The following is a 13761-nucleotide window of genomic DNA, read 5'->3' as shown; positions in this document are numbered from 1 at the left end:
AGACAGGTATATATGGTTGACAGAGTAAGGATATCGGCTATGGTGCAAACTAAATATGATGGAAAAACTTTGAGGGATGTAAGCAATGGGGTACTGTTATCTTAGCTATTATTTAAATGGAGCATTTCTATGGAGAAATGACCATAGGGGTTCAAGAGTAGGAACAGAGAAACCAGTCAGGAGGCTTTGAATAGACACCACAAGAACTGGTCATCTTTGGGCCAGGCTGGTGGTGGGGAGGAAGGAAAGAGTGGGGTCTGGGGGACAAGAGGACCCTGGCAGGGAGCGTAGAAGGAGGACTGGCCTCCACTCTTCACTCTTTCCTGCAGGTGGATCAAGGCAGTGGGTCCTTGTGAGAACACTGAAACCCGGGGTGCTGGCTGGCCTGTGCGAGCCCATGTGAGGAAGGGACAGTGCCTGAGGCAGCAGAGACAGGAGGCTACCTTGTAAACCCACCGCTGTAATCCCGCTCAATCGCATGCCCGTGATTCGAAGGGGGATGCAGAATGGTTTCACTTAGAAGCAGCATTTTAAATTGGTCTTGAAGAATGAGTTGTATTTCAAGAGGTCAGAGGTTGGCAGTGTTTTTCCTTAAAGGGCCGGATAGTACATATATTAGGCTTTGCAGGCCAAGAAACAAAATTTGAGGATATGTGTAGACAAGACAGAAAACAACAACCACAGTTTTTTTAGTTGATAAAACTTAAACATCATAATAATTGAGAACTTTTTTTTTGTAATACAAGTCTTGTGATGAGACAAATGTGATTATATGGGAGAACATTTTGCTACTTGAGGTTCAAAGTTAGTGTTTCTTATCATAAAAATAAATCACAAATGTTCAGCTATTAATGGTGGTCTATGATGTGATCTTACTGGTTACATCTTTGAAAATGTGTTTTCACACAAAATATTATCATTCTTTTGATTTAATTTGTTTAGCCATTAAAAATGTAAAAACTGCTCTTACCTCCCAGGCCATAGGTGAATAGGCGGTGGCTGGACTTGGCCCAGGGCCACAGTCGGCCAACCCCTGGGGGCGGGGGGTGTCCCTTATCAATTTACTGCCCCTCACCTCCCAGGGTGCCCTTCAGTGTGGGCTCTGAGATCAGCAACAGCGTTTCTTAAAGTGTTACTCCTATCAAGCGGGCACAGTGATGAGCTTCCACAGTAGTGGGTGTGGGAGGAACATTGCAAGAGGGACAGGCAGGGGTCAGCCATGTGGTCTCGCCACATGGACACGGGTGGAGCCCACCCAGCCTCAGGCCTAGGAGAGTCCCCTCTACTCAGAAACCAGAGCTCCACAGCTCCTGCCAGCACCCAGACTCCAACTACAGGCCCATGCCACAAGCTGCTGACTGCCTACACCCCAGAGCGTGGCCCACCAGCCCCTGAGCAGGTCCAGCCTGGGGGAACATGGCCCTCCACCACCCTCTCCAAGGACCCTGCACCTCCTCCAAACCGCCCTTGCTGAGGGCTCGCTCAGCCTTGGGTGCCGTCCAGAACAAATAATTTTCACAGCAGACTACCCTCTCAACCTGCTATTCCCATTCTACCTCTGTGTGGACCCAGGCTGTGCACCTGCTCTAGGTTAGCATAGCGGGGGCACCCAGAGGAGAGCACAGGAAGGACCCCAGAACACTGAATGTTTTAAGGTGTACGCTAATAGGAGCCGTTGGTCAGAGAAGGAACATCTTAAATGTTTTACCATGTAATATAAAGGCAAAACCACTGCTTTGCTTTTTTAAGGACTTGTAAGTAGTGTATTATGAATACTATGTAATCAAAGAGATAAGAATGTTAACATATATATGATCATATTTGTAAGTGTTTTTACCCATGTTTCCACCTCTCCAAACTAATTAAGTGATTAGAATATATATAAAACAAGTCAAATCTAGTCTTTAAGTCAGAAAATGAAAATTACAAATACTTCTCCACCATCTTTCTTCTTCAGAGATCAGAAATAATTTTCAAAATGTAATAATTAGGGGGCGCCTGGGTGGCTCAGTCAGTGAAGCATCTGCCTTCAGCACAGGTCATGATCCCAGGGTCCTGTGATCGAGTCCTGCAACGGGCTCCCTGCTCGGCAGGGGGCCTGCTTCTCCCTCTCCCTCTGCTGCTCCCCTGGCTTGTGCTCTCTCTCTCTGTCAAATAAATAAATAAAATCTTTAAAAAAAATAAATAAAATGTAATAATTAGGGTAATATTAGCTGCAGTAAAAAGCCTCAAAATCTCAATCACTTAACACAATAAGAATTACTTCTCCTTCATATACTATAGTCCAGTGTAGGTGTTGGGTAGTGGGCGGCTTTCCGCAGGTGGTGATCCAGGGATATTCTCTCCATCCCTCCTGGGGCTGTGACGGCGACAGGTGGAGAAAATGTCCTTCTCAATTGTCCTGTCAGCTTCTCTGGGCAGCTGCCCCCGGGGACGGTTTCACATGGTAACACGGAAGCACACATATGGGTGGGCAACTAGCTGTCCCAGCCGCACAACCTATAAAGTAAACCCTCTGTGTGCAATTCATTCATCCTATGAAGGGTAAGGCACGGTGCCTCATCTTAGGTAGCAACAGAAATTAAGAACTCAAATGCCTCATCTAGTTATAATGCAAATTACAATCAATGCATGTACCTTATGAGCAGACAGATTTGTGTTAGTCAGTTTCCCAGTTATGCTCCCGTTTGCTGACTCACACCTCCTCTTCTCGTTAGCAGCCAAAATGGAAACGAAATCACTCCTATCTCAGCATATGCTCACTGATCATGGCTTTTAAAATCTATCAGTTGGGGGCGCTTGGGTGGCTCAGTCATTAAGCGTCTGCCTTCAGCTCAGGTCATGATCCCAGAGTCCTGGGATCAATCCCACATCAGGCTCCCTGCTCAGCGGGGAAGCCTGCTTCTCCCTCTGCCACTCCCCCTGCTTGTGTTCCCTCTCTCGCTGTCTCTCTCTCTCTGTTGAAAAATAAATAAAATCTTTAAAAAATAATAAAATAAAAAAAATAAAATAAAATCTATCAGTTGTACCAATACTGTACTGGAAATTCGGAAAATTGGAAATGCCCCTTACCATATATGTATTTTCTAGGTCACGAGGAATACCAAAAAACAATCGTATGTCATTAGTGTGTCCCCTAGAGTCGTGGCTAAAAACTTCCTCCATAAAATGTACTTTAAAAGCCCAAATGTCTTTATGACTATGGAAATTGGAATTTTTCTGGTTTGTATTTTTTCTGAGACCTTCTAAATCCAAACTGTATAATCAAAGCGTTAATAATAGGACAAATTTAAAGGTTACTAGTAAATCGACATAATTTTGAATGGCTGTCTTAGGATTCCTTCCCTATATAAAAATTACATGCTTCTGAAAATTTTTCTGGTTCATCTCTGTGCTTAAAAGAAACCATTACCAGTAAAAACAGCAATATGAAGAGAGTATCAGGCTTTCAGTATCTCAGTACCATCATCAAGATGGGATAGTTTCATTTTTAAATAAGTACATGACTGAAAAGATGAGGAGTAACTTATATTAGCTCCTAAAAATTCAAATTCCAGAAGTATCTATGTTATCCAAATGCATCCCATAACAATTAAGTATTTAGTGTGCAGCCTCTCACCAAATCCCTGTCCTTTGAATTTTGTTTGTGCCTATTTGCGTGTATATGTGCGGGACAGGGTGAGGCTGTGTGTGTGCACAGGAATGTGTAAAAGGTAAGCACACAGTTTTTACTTTTCCACGCTTCTTCTTGCAACGAATGTTGCTGGCCCTGAGAGGTCAGATTTGAAATGATAAACAATTTACGGAGTCATTATCCATAATATAAATTTTTACAGCAGGGGTCATAAGGTGCCACTAATGTATTAAATATTTAATTACATAATATTCAGCTTATGCTGAACAATCTTTGTTATATAATATTTCAGACACACAAGGGACTATTGAGGATAACATAATTTACATGCACAGCCCACTACCTATTCTAAGAAAAGTACAAACCTCAAGTAGGCCCCCTGTAGAAGCCTTCCCCAGGACCACCCCACCCCCAAATCAAATATCATTACACTTTGATTATATAGATTTATATTTTATATATAAATTTTACACATAAATATTATATGTATTTTGTTATAGATAAATTTTATATTTTATATATAAGTTTTATATAAAATATACCTGCTTTTGTTCATGCCTTAAAACATTGACGTGAATGTAGGATATTCCATATATCATTATGCAACTTGTTTTTCCTTTCTATGTTATTCCCATTTTTCCACGTTGGTGTGTGTCTATCTAGTTTGTTTGAAGTTAGAGAATACAGTTTTAATGCTACAACAAACCATATTTGTTCATCCTCTTCTTGAGGAAAATTTGTTTCCTTCTTTGAATGTGTTTATTTTTATGTGTTCTTACTGGTTTGCTGTTGGGAACACTGCCTCCGTGACCGTTCTATGCACATTGTGTTGGTTTCCGGTGAGGTCAACACATTGCCGCAAAGTGGCCGGCCCCTAGAACAGAAATGTATTCAAGGTGTCAGCAGGGCCACGCTCCCTCCCAAGCTTGTGGGGGATCCTTCTCCTGGACTCTCTGAGCTTCCGGGGGTGGTAGGTGCTCCTTGGCTTGTGGCCACATTGTCTTCCCTCCTCTGTGTCTCTTTATTGAATCCTAAATGAAGGAAATTCATCATCGGATTTGGGGTCCACCCACCCAGGTAGCCAAGGATGAGCTCACCTTGTAATCCTTAATTATATCTGCAAGGACCCTTTTTCCAGATAAGGTCCCATTCTCAGGGGCCAGGTGGATGAGAATTTGGGAGCCAGCACTCAATTCACCAAGGCCTCAGTGAGCACACCTGTGGACCTTTACCTGCGATTTCACCTAGGAGTAAAATAGGTGGGTTGTAGGAACTGCTCGTGTCTGCCTGTCCTCACGAGGGCCCTCCACTGACTTCTGCCCCTCCAACAGACAGGAGACTCCCCTTTCTACCACAACCCGCACATGCACTGGCAGGCCTTCACACGCCCGTCAACCCAAGGGATGAGAAATGGGGACTCTATGGCCTTACTTTGCACGTCCAACTTTTCAGGTGGTTACCAGCCAGAGAGTTTTCCTCTTCTGTGAATTAACTAATTGAACACTTTGCCCGGTTTTCTGTTGTGCCTCTTGTATTTTTATTGATTTTAAAGATCTCTGTATTTTGGGGCGCCTGGGTGGCTCAGTTGGTTGAGCGACTGCCTTCGGCTCAGGTCATGATCCTGGAGTCCTGGGATCGAGTCTCACATCGGGCTCCCTGCTCAGCGGGGAGTCTGCTTCTCCCTCTGACCCTCCCCACTCTCATGCTCTCTCTATCTCATTCTCTCTCTCAAATAAATAAATAAAATCTTAAAAAAAAAAATCTCTGTATTTTGAACCCTAGATCTCTGCCATTTATGCATATGACAGATATCTTCCAGGCTGTCACTTATATTCTTATTTTCAAACATATGTTGACACAACTTTTTCTTGACTTGAATGTAGATGAATATATTATAGTTTCCTGTTATTGTGCATTGTTTAGGGTATTCCTTCATTGCCCAGATAATAAAGATATTTTCTATTACTTTTATTCTAAAAGTACTAAATTTTGCTTTTAGTATTAAGGCAATCAATTATTGAAATTTTTGTATATGATGTGGTATTATAATCTAATTTTATTTTGTTTTTATTTGAATGACCAGTTGTCCCAGAATAATTTATTAAACTACCATGTCATCTCTGTCATATATTTTTAAATATGTGAATGCATATATGAATGTATTTTTCTTGCTTTTGTCATGAAGGTGACATTTTTAATTAAGTGCTGTGGATTATTCAATAAATCATGTTGTGTATGTAAAAAATACTAGGTTCTTCATATCCTATACCAATATAAGTTTGAGATGGGCCAAATAGTTAACGTAAAATATAAACTCTGGAAGAGAATATAGAATAGTGGCTGTTTTCATTTAGTTATTATTATTTTTTTTAATCAAGGCCTTTAGTCACAGTAATAGAAAGATGAAAACAGTAGAAAGCCCAGAGAAGTGTTGCCATATAAATAAAAACAAATGCTGAAAAATTATAAATAATTTTTTTAAAAAGCAAGCAGAGACATAGACTTGCAACATGATTAAAATTATAGACAAAAGGAGTATGGCACCAGAAAAACAGTCAAAGAATGTGAACAGAAAATATGCAAAACAGGAAATGTAATCAAACAAAAGAAAAATTCACTAGTATTCAAATAAATTCAAATAAAATTTGTCATCCTGTTTTTCTGATGTACGGACTTCGCTTTTCCCAATGTCACCCGTAACAGTGGAATTTTTTATGGTAATACCCAGTGGTTCTAAACGTGGGTGGTATTTTGGGGTGCCTGGGTGGTTCAGTCAGTTAAACTTGGGTAGTATTTTTAGGAGACAATTTGGTAATATAATAAACAAATTTTGGGTTTTTTTGATTTATCAATTCCAACTCTTAAGACTCTGTCCAGAGATGATTGCCAGCCAACAGTGGTATCTATAAAAGCTGAAAATGGAAACAATCTACATATTTAGCAATAGGGATCAATCGAAGCATACACTAAAATGCAGACAGTAGTATTGGGGGATATTAATAGTAGGGGTGGCTTTTTTCCTCAGTATTTACATATGTATACTTTTACCTCTTTGTTTACAGTATGCTTATGCCATGATTTCTGATCATTTAAAAATATAGACTTTTTTTGTCATATTTGGGCCTTTTGCACTATGAATTTGAAAAGCAGTTCTCACATAATTTCTGGTTCTTTTATGGTTTGATTTTTGGCATTTCAAATTGTTGATGAATTTGGAGTTTATCCCTATGTAACATGAAGCGGTGGATGAATTTTTTCCCTCAAAGATCACTATTTATTGTGTAATACAGCTTTTCTACAATGACTTAAGGTGCTATCTTTATTATATACTAAATTATTTTATGTATTTGAGTCAATTTCTGAATTTTCTATTTTGTAAATTGGATTTTCTACCTACAGTCACATCTACTATCAAGTCTGGAGGCTTTATAGTATGTTGTGGCTTCTGGAAGAGCTTGTCCCCCTCATTCTTCTTTTTCCTACGTTTTCCCTATATTTTCTTGCTTGTTTATTTTTCTATATGAACTTGTGAATCATTTTGTTTAATTAGAGATACTTGTAAAACTTAAAAGAGAAGATGAACTTGATTTCATTAAGACAAAAGTAGAAAAACCATCATAAGGGGCGCCTGGGTGGCTCAGTACATTAAGTGTCTGCCTTCGGCTCAGGTCATGATCTGGGGGTCCTGGGATCAAGTCCCTGCATCAGGCTTCCTGCTCAGAGAGGAGTCTGCTTCTCTCTCTCCCTCTGCTGCTCCCCCTACTTGTGTTCTCTCTCTGTCAAATAAATGGATGAAATCTTAAAAAAAAAAAAAAAGAAAAACCATCATAAGAAAATTCTAAAGGCAAATGACAAATGGCGAATCAATATTTGTGACTTAGAAAAAGGCTAATTTCCTTACTTTATAAATGAATAAGAAACAGAGAAATACCCCCCTTGTAGAACAATATGAGAGATTTGACAGGAATGGAAAGATATTTAACATTACTCAACAAATAAAAGCACAATGAGAGGTTCATGACAAAGAAACTTACTGCCACTTACCGTAAACCCCTAGAAACTGGGCAAAATATAGCGAGTATCTGCTTTCACATGTTGGATGCCAGGTAAGTGTGTCTAGGACCCCAGGGAAGAGGGAGAAGTGAGCTGAACCCCAAGACTGCCCATTTTCCTGCCTGAAGGCCCGTCCAGGGGCCTCAGGGCCAGGAAGTCAACCCCAGCTCCTGCTCTCACTGCATGAAAGAGACAACAGGCTTTGGGGAAGCCAGTGAAACTGGACTCTGCAAAGCAGGCTCCCCGAAGAGAGGGCTCAAGAAATCTGCAAGGGAACCCCACGAATCCTTGGACAAATACCAAACCCTAGGTGTACAGGTAAAACTTCCAAGGTGGAGCAAAGAACCACTATGAGGAAGCCATGAGTGAATAGTTTTCAATTCAGTGAGGGTTGAGGGGAAGTAGTTCCCACCATCCAAAGGGGAGAGAGCTCATTAAACCCCTGAGGACACTGGGATAGAACCCAAAGAGTCACACCATAATTGTAGGGCTCACGTCAAAAATACAGGCACTGGAGCTAAACACAGAAGTAGGCCCGGGAAAGACTGAGCTGACAAGCAGGTAACTCCCTGCACTGCCCCCTACAAAGGGCACCAGCCCGAAAGAAGACAACAAAATTTAGCCACTCATGGGGAAATATTCATATCTAGCATCCACTAAATTTTCCTAGAAATGGCCAGAAATAGGAAAATCTAATCCATAACTAGGAGAAAAATCTGTCAAAAACCGATCCCAAAAGGCCAGAGATGATGCAATTATCAGACAAGGATAAAAAAGCACCTTTTAAAATACGCTCAAGTATTTAAAGAACAACATAAATCGATTGAGGACAGAAATGGAAAGAACCCAAACAAATGGCACTTCGTAGCTGAAAACATCATCTTTGACATGAAAAATGCATTTGAGGGCCTGAACCAGATGTGAAGTTGAAGCCTCTTGATCTCTTTGGCTCTTCGGATTCCTTTGTCCTGTGAGAAAGGGATGACCCATCCCCACATACCTCAGGTCTGGGAGGGTTTTCCGTGCCTTTGTGGGGATAAATTCGTGCTTGCATGACTTGGGGAACACCAAAGCAAGCCTTAAAGGTAGAATGCTATACAAACACATGGGAGTAATCACTCAGTTCCTGAGTCTCTTAGAATTTTACTAGTAAGAATAATCTATACAGATAGTTAAATATTTTGACAAAAATATCCAGATATAGTAAATTTTATATTTTTTATTAAAGACAGTTGTAAGTTACATCTTTTGTTAATTCTTTAAATTTTAAAGTTTTTTAGTTAGTATTGAGATGAGTTAAGAATTACAGAGAGCAGGGGCACCTGGGTGGCTCAGTCAGTTAAGCATATGCCTTGGCCTTGGGTCGTGGTCCCCGGGGTCCTGGGATTGAGCCCCGCATCGGGCTCCCTGCTCGGCAGGAAGTCTGCTTCTCCCTCTCCCTCTTACCCTGCTCGTTCCCTCTCTCTCTCTCAAATAAATAAAATCTTAAAAAAAAAAAAAAAATTACAGAGAGCAGATACACAATTGGGAGGTTGAACCAGGCTTTTATAATTTCTGGGATTTTGAGAGTTTAAGGTTTCCCAATCTCAGAATGAATTTATCAGGAAAATAGAAATGAGACAATAATTTGAGGATTTCCAGTTCATTTCTTTTGTCTAGATGGATACAATTGGTTAATACTCAATTGTGCATGAGAAAAAATGAAATTATAATAAATTTCTAACTCATATTTACTATACTTCTTCATTAAAATCTCCTTTTCTTAATCTTTCAGTGAATAATCCTATACCTTCCAATTTGAAATCGGAAGCAAAAAAGGCTGCTAAAATTCTAAGAGAATTCACGGAAATAACTTCCAGAAATGGACCTGATAAGATCATTCCTGGTAAATAAAATATGTACCTCTCATTTTTAAATTTGTTTTGTTGTCTAAGTTACTTGGTGTACTCCTTGACCTCAGGCAGAGCACCCCCTAAAAGCAGCAGGCCCTCAGAGCGCCGTTATCCTCCTGGCTGATATGCCAGATGGTCTCCTGGGGCCCCCACACCTCCCTTTGCCCTCTACCTTTGTGGAGGCTCCCTTTCCTGCTTACCCTTCGTAGTGCCCACTTTGGCTTTCCCCAAACTCACCTGTCATTGTCCTCAATTTCTGAGGTCTTTACAAGGTTATCTTGCAAAATCACTAGCTAATCTCATAAACCAATTTAATTTTGGATTTTCTTTCTTGAGATAAGATTTTTACGTTTTATAGTGGTTGAAGAAGACATTAGTCAATAACTCCTGACCCAGCTGTGCATCATATTCCTTGGATCATTAAAATACAGTGCCTAAATTCCCCCCAAACCTGCTGAGTCAGACCCTTGGAGCAGAGTGGCCGGGATTGTAACGCAAGGTGGACCACAAAGGACCTGAGTCTAGAGATGGGCTTTTGGGAACCACTATCTGCTTGTTTCCACTCCCAGTTATTTCTACAGGGTGGTTCAAGGAGGACTCCTCCTTGCCAGGAGGCAAAGATTCACATGCAAACTAGCTTGGGTACTGCTACAGACTACTTTCCCTCTTAATTAATCATGGGCGTGGGACACTTCCTGCATTACAAAAACTAGCTTAACTTCTTTTTTTAAAACTAGTTTAATTTCTTAAGCCAGATTTTTTAAGTTATTTAGCAGACCTTTGAATGTTAAAAAAATTTAATTTGTTGTTATAATTATTATTATTATTATTGTTGTTACTTTGGTCCAGCCACTACTCCCATCAGGAAAACCGTGCTTCCTAGAAGCCTTGCTACTCCAAGTGCAGACTCGACCAGCAGTTGGGCATCACCGGGGGGGGCTTGTTAGAAATGCAGTGAGGCTCCACTGAGGCCTCAGTGGTCAGAATCTGCATTTTTCACAAGATCTCCAGTGATCTGGCTGCACATACCAGTTTGATAAGTACTACTTTAGGACTCGAAGAAAATTCAACCAGAAAAACTGAATTTTCAGTAGCAATATTCTGAAGCAGGAGATAGAAGACATTTCTTGATATATATATCAGCATCTGCATACAACAGCCTGCTAGCCCAATTTATGGATAAATTGTATTTCCTGACATAGAAACATCTGAGTATGGATTATTTCTCATGGATTTTGTGCAGTAAAATTCCATCAGGGAATCTGTAATCAGTGCATCTATATTATAAATGAAAAGCTAATTCGCAAATTATTTAAGCATTATTGGTATTTTAGTGTCCCCAAATTTGGGTGGAAAATCTATAAAAACAAACCTGAAACTTAAAATATGTTCATCTACTTTTGTTCTATTTAAATAGAGGCAATCCTGACCGTACACACGTTGAGAGTGAAGTGTGAGGGTAGAGGAAGATGTTCTGCCAAAATGTGGTTGTAAAAATAAATCTATGTAATATACAATAGAGCTTTCAACCTCATCACAATATACTTATAACCTTTTAAAATCCAAAATGAAGGCACGCTTAGTGGACTGCAATCTAAGAGCCCAACCTTGTTCTCTAAGCATTGCTTAACTACAAGCAACATCACATAGGTCTGCACGCTAACTTCCTGCTCTTGGGTGAGTTATCGCTGAGAGTCTACTATTAACTAAAATTTTGAAGTGGTGTGCATAATTATATTAGAAATTTAGTGTTTTTCTAGGGACTTCCAGAAAACCATTTCTGTGTGTTTGAGTACCGTGGTTTGACTTTCTTGATGGAATATTTAACAAAAGACAAGAAATCGAACAGTCTTAAAAGTGATGTTGGGGACCAAGACTAACTTCCAATGTTTGGGCTTCCCTTGTTATTTGAAAGATATACTGTTGTGTGAATGAATCCACAGAAAAGGGAGGTGCAGTGTCTGGGGGTGGTACGTATATTAATAGCTCATTTTATGTAATGAACTTCCCTGAAATGTGAATGAACCAATATTGTATAAATTATATTCTCAGTACACTAATAGTTATGTGTTACTTGAATACTTGAATGGATCATTTTATAAATTAAAAAAATTTTAAAGTGGCAAAATCCCTTGGTTTTTCTGTATTTGAATCTAATTTTCATATTCATAAAAGGTGAACTACCTATACGGCTTTAAGATCAAAGTTCTGCTGTTTGTGTGATGCCAGTCTTTTCAGCTTTCTCCTTAGTTCTTAGTTCCATATGGATCTTAATCACTTTGAAAACAATAACTTGTTTTTTATGAGTTGTAGTCTCAATTAATTGAAATTTCCAAATTATTTGTCCTGCTAGTAGATGTCAATAAAAAAAAAATCTCATCCACATATCTCATTTATTATAGCAGTTGCAGGGATTTTTTAGCACTTTGTATGTTATGCGTAGCATTGGAAATATACCACAAAGAAGGAGGCCGAGGTAGACAGCCTTGGGTCCGTGTGCTACGTCAGTGAGTTTTATTTGGCTCATACGTGCCGTTAAGACTGGAACTGAGAACCCTGGGATCCTGCCCAGCAGAGTTTTGTGTGTATTGATCTGCTTAATGCTCATCTATTCAGGCAAGTCCGCTAAAAATGTTCACCTGCCCGTTGTCTTTAATTTTGCAGCCCACGTAATTGCTAAAGCCAAGGGCCTTGCGATTTTGTCTGTGATAAAAGCTGGATTTCTGGTAACTGCTAGAGGAGGCAGTGGGGTCGTGTTGGCACGTCTTCCAGATGGAAGTAAGTTGCTTATTTTCATTTTGGAAACATTTGGCAGGGAGCATGATAGGTTTCCTCAAGACCCCTAACATTGTCATCCTGGAATGTGCACTCTGGATGTCCCATCAACAAGGACAGTGAGGCTTCCCGTTTCTCTCCTCCTCTTAAAATAGTAGACAAGACTTGGAGGGGTAGATCTAGCTTTGTCTTATGTACATTTTGTAATTCTTCTATGGAGCAGTTATTGAACATGACAATATTTGCATTTCTGATGTTAAATATGAATCTTATTTTTCAGCTTCGTGATATAACTTTTCTTCTGTTATATGGAAGTTGATAAGAAAATCAGACCCATCTGTAATCTTTCTCCTATTCCCATAGGAAACCATAAAAACTGAAATTTTTCTTTAAAGCCTATAACCAAGGTGGAAGCACATCAAGATCAATACAATTTGGTTTCACTCTTTGGGGTGAAATCTAATACTTGATTTTTCAGAGATGAAATCAAAATATATTTCCCTTAATTCCCAATATTTAATCAACATTTATAGTAATATTTAAAATGTAGGTAGGGGGGCGCCTGGGTGGCTCAGTCGTTAAGCGTCTGCCTTCGGCTCAGGTCATGATCCCAGGGTCCTGGGATCGAGTCCCGCATCGGGCTCCCTGCTCGGCGGGAAGCCTGCTTCTCCCCCTCCCGCTCCCCCTGTTTGTGTTCCCTCTCTCCCTGTGTCTCTCTCTGTCAAATAAATAAATAATCTTTAAAAAAAATAAAATAAAATGTAGGTAGGTGTGTCATAACTAACTATAATGCTTTTTATACCAATTTAACAGTCTCAGTTCACTCATATAATTGAACATATTTCTCTCTTAATAGATGTTTTTAGTGTAGGTAATTTAATTTTATTCTGGAAGAGAGCATAAGACAATGACAATAGATACATCTGGGTGTTTGTGGGGCAAGTGACCACTGAACCTCAGTGGTCAGGTCCACTGTGTCCTGTGATGTGTCCCCACAGTAAATTAGAGTCTCTCCCTGAAGCTGTGGCCCAGCACTTCATGGTTCAGTCCTTGCCTATGAAATGAAAACAAGAAAGTTCTCTTCTTCTCAAGCACTACCCACATTTTCATGAGCAGAGTTCCCGCAGGATAACCAGACAAAGTCGAGGCACGTTCAAAGGTCCTTCAGTGTCTGTGAAAACTTCCCCTTGGTGGTTGACAGGGAGGCTATCTGCAAAGGTAGAGGCCCGACAATATCTGGGGTCTCTCAGAACCTCAGCGGGGACCTTTCTACTGGGCCAAATCCCTGAATTTCTCTCTCCCACCTTTCTGAGTACCAGCTGCTCTGTCTGCAGAAGGTAATTGCCCAAATGAAGCAGCAAATTCCCCAGATCCTGGCCAGATGGGCAGTCTTCAAACAGGGACAGT

General features: G+C 40.2%; 1 protein-coding gene across 2 annotated transcripts in view; it reads left to right on the top strand.

Annotated features, from left to right (window-relative positions):
- The window catches only part of LOC118007327 (SH3 domain-containing YSC84-like protein 1), a 37431-nt gene that overhangs the window by 5652 nt on the left and 18018 nt on the right, over window positions 1-13761 (top strand). For both annotated transcript variants that reach the window (XM_035000347.1, XM_035000346.1), the window contains 2 exons: window positions 9462-9572; window positions 12244-12357. In XM_035000347.1, the coding sequence (XP_034856238.1) occupies window positions 9462-9572; window positions 12244-12357 (225 nt within the window). The remainder of the gene's footprint in view (window positions 1-9461; window positions 9573-12243; window positions 12358-13761) is intronic.

The sequence above is a fragment of the Mirounga leonina genome, unplaced genomic scaffold (assembly GCF_011800145.1).
Source record: "Mirounga leonina isolate KUSES-001 unplaced genomic scaffold, KU_Mleo_1.0 Mir_118, whole genome shotgun sequence".
In the NCBI taxonomy this organism is placed as follows: Eukaryota; Metazoa; Chordata; class Mammalia; order Carnivora; family Phocidae; genus Mirounga; species Mirounga leonina.
The sequence above is the reverse complement of the archived record's forward strand: the minus strand, read 5'-3'. Positions and strand labels throughout refer to the sequence as shown.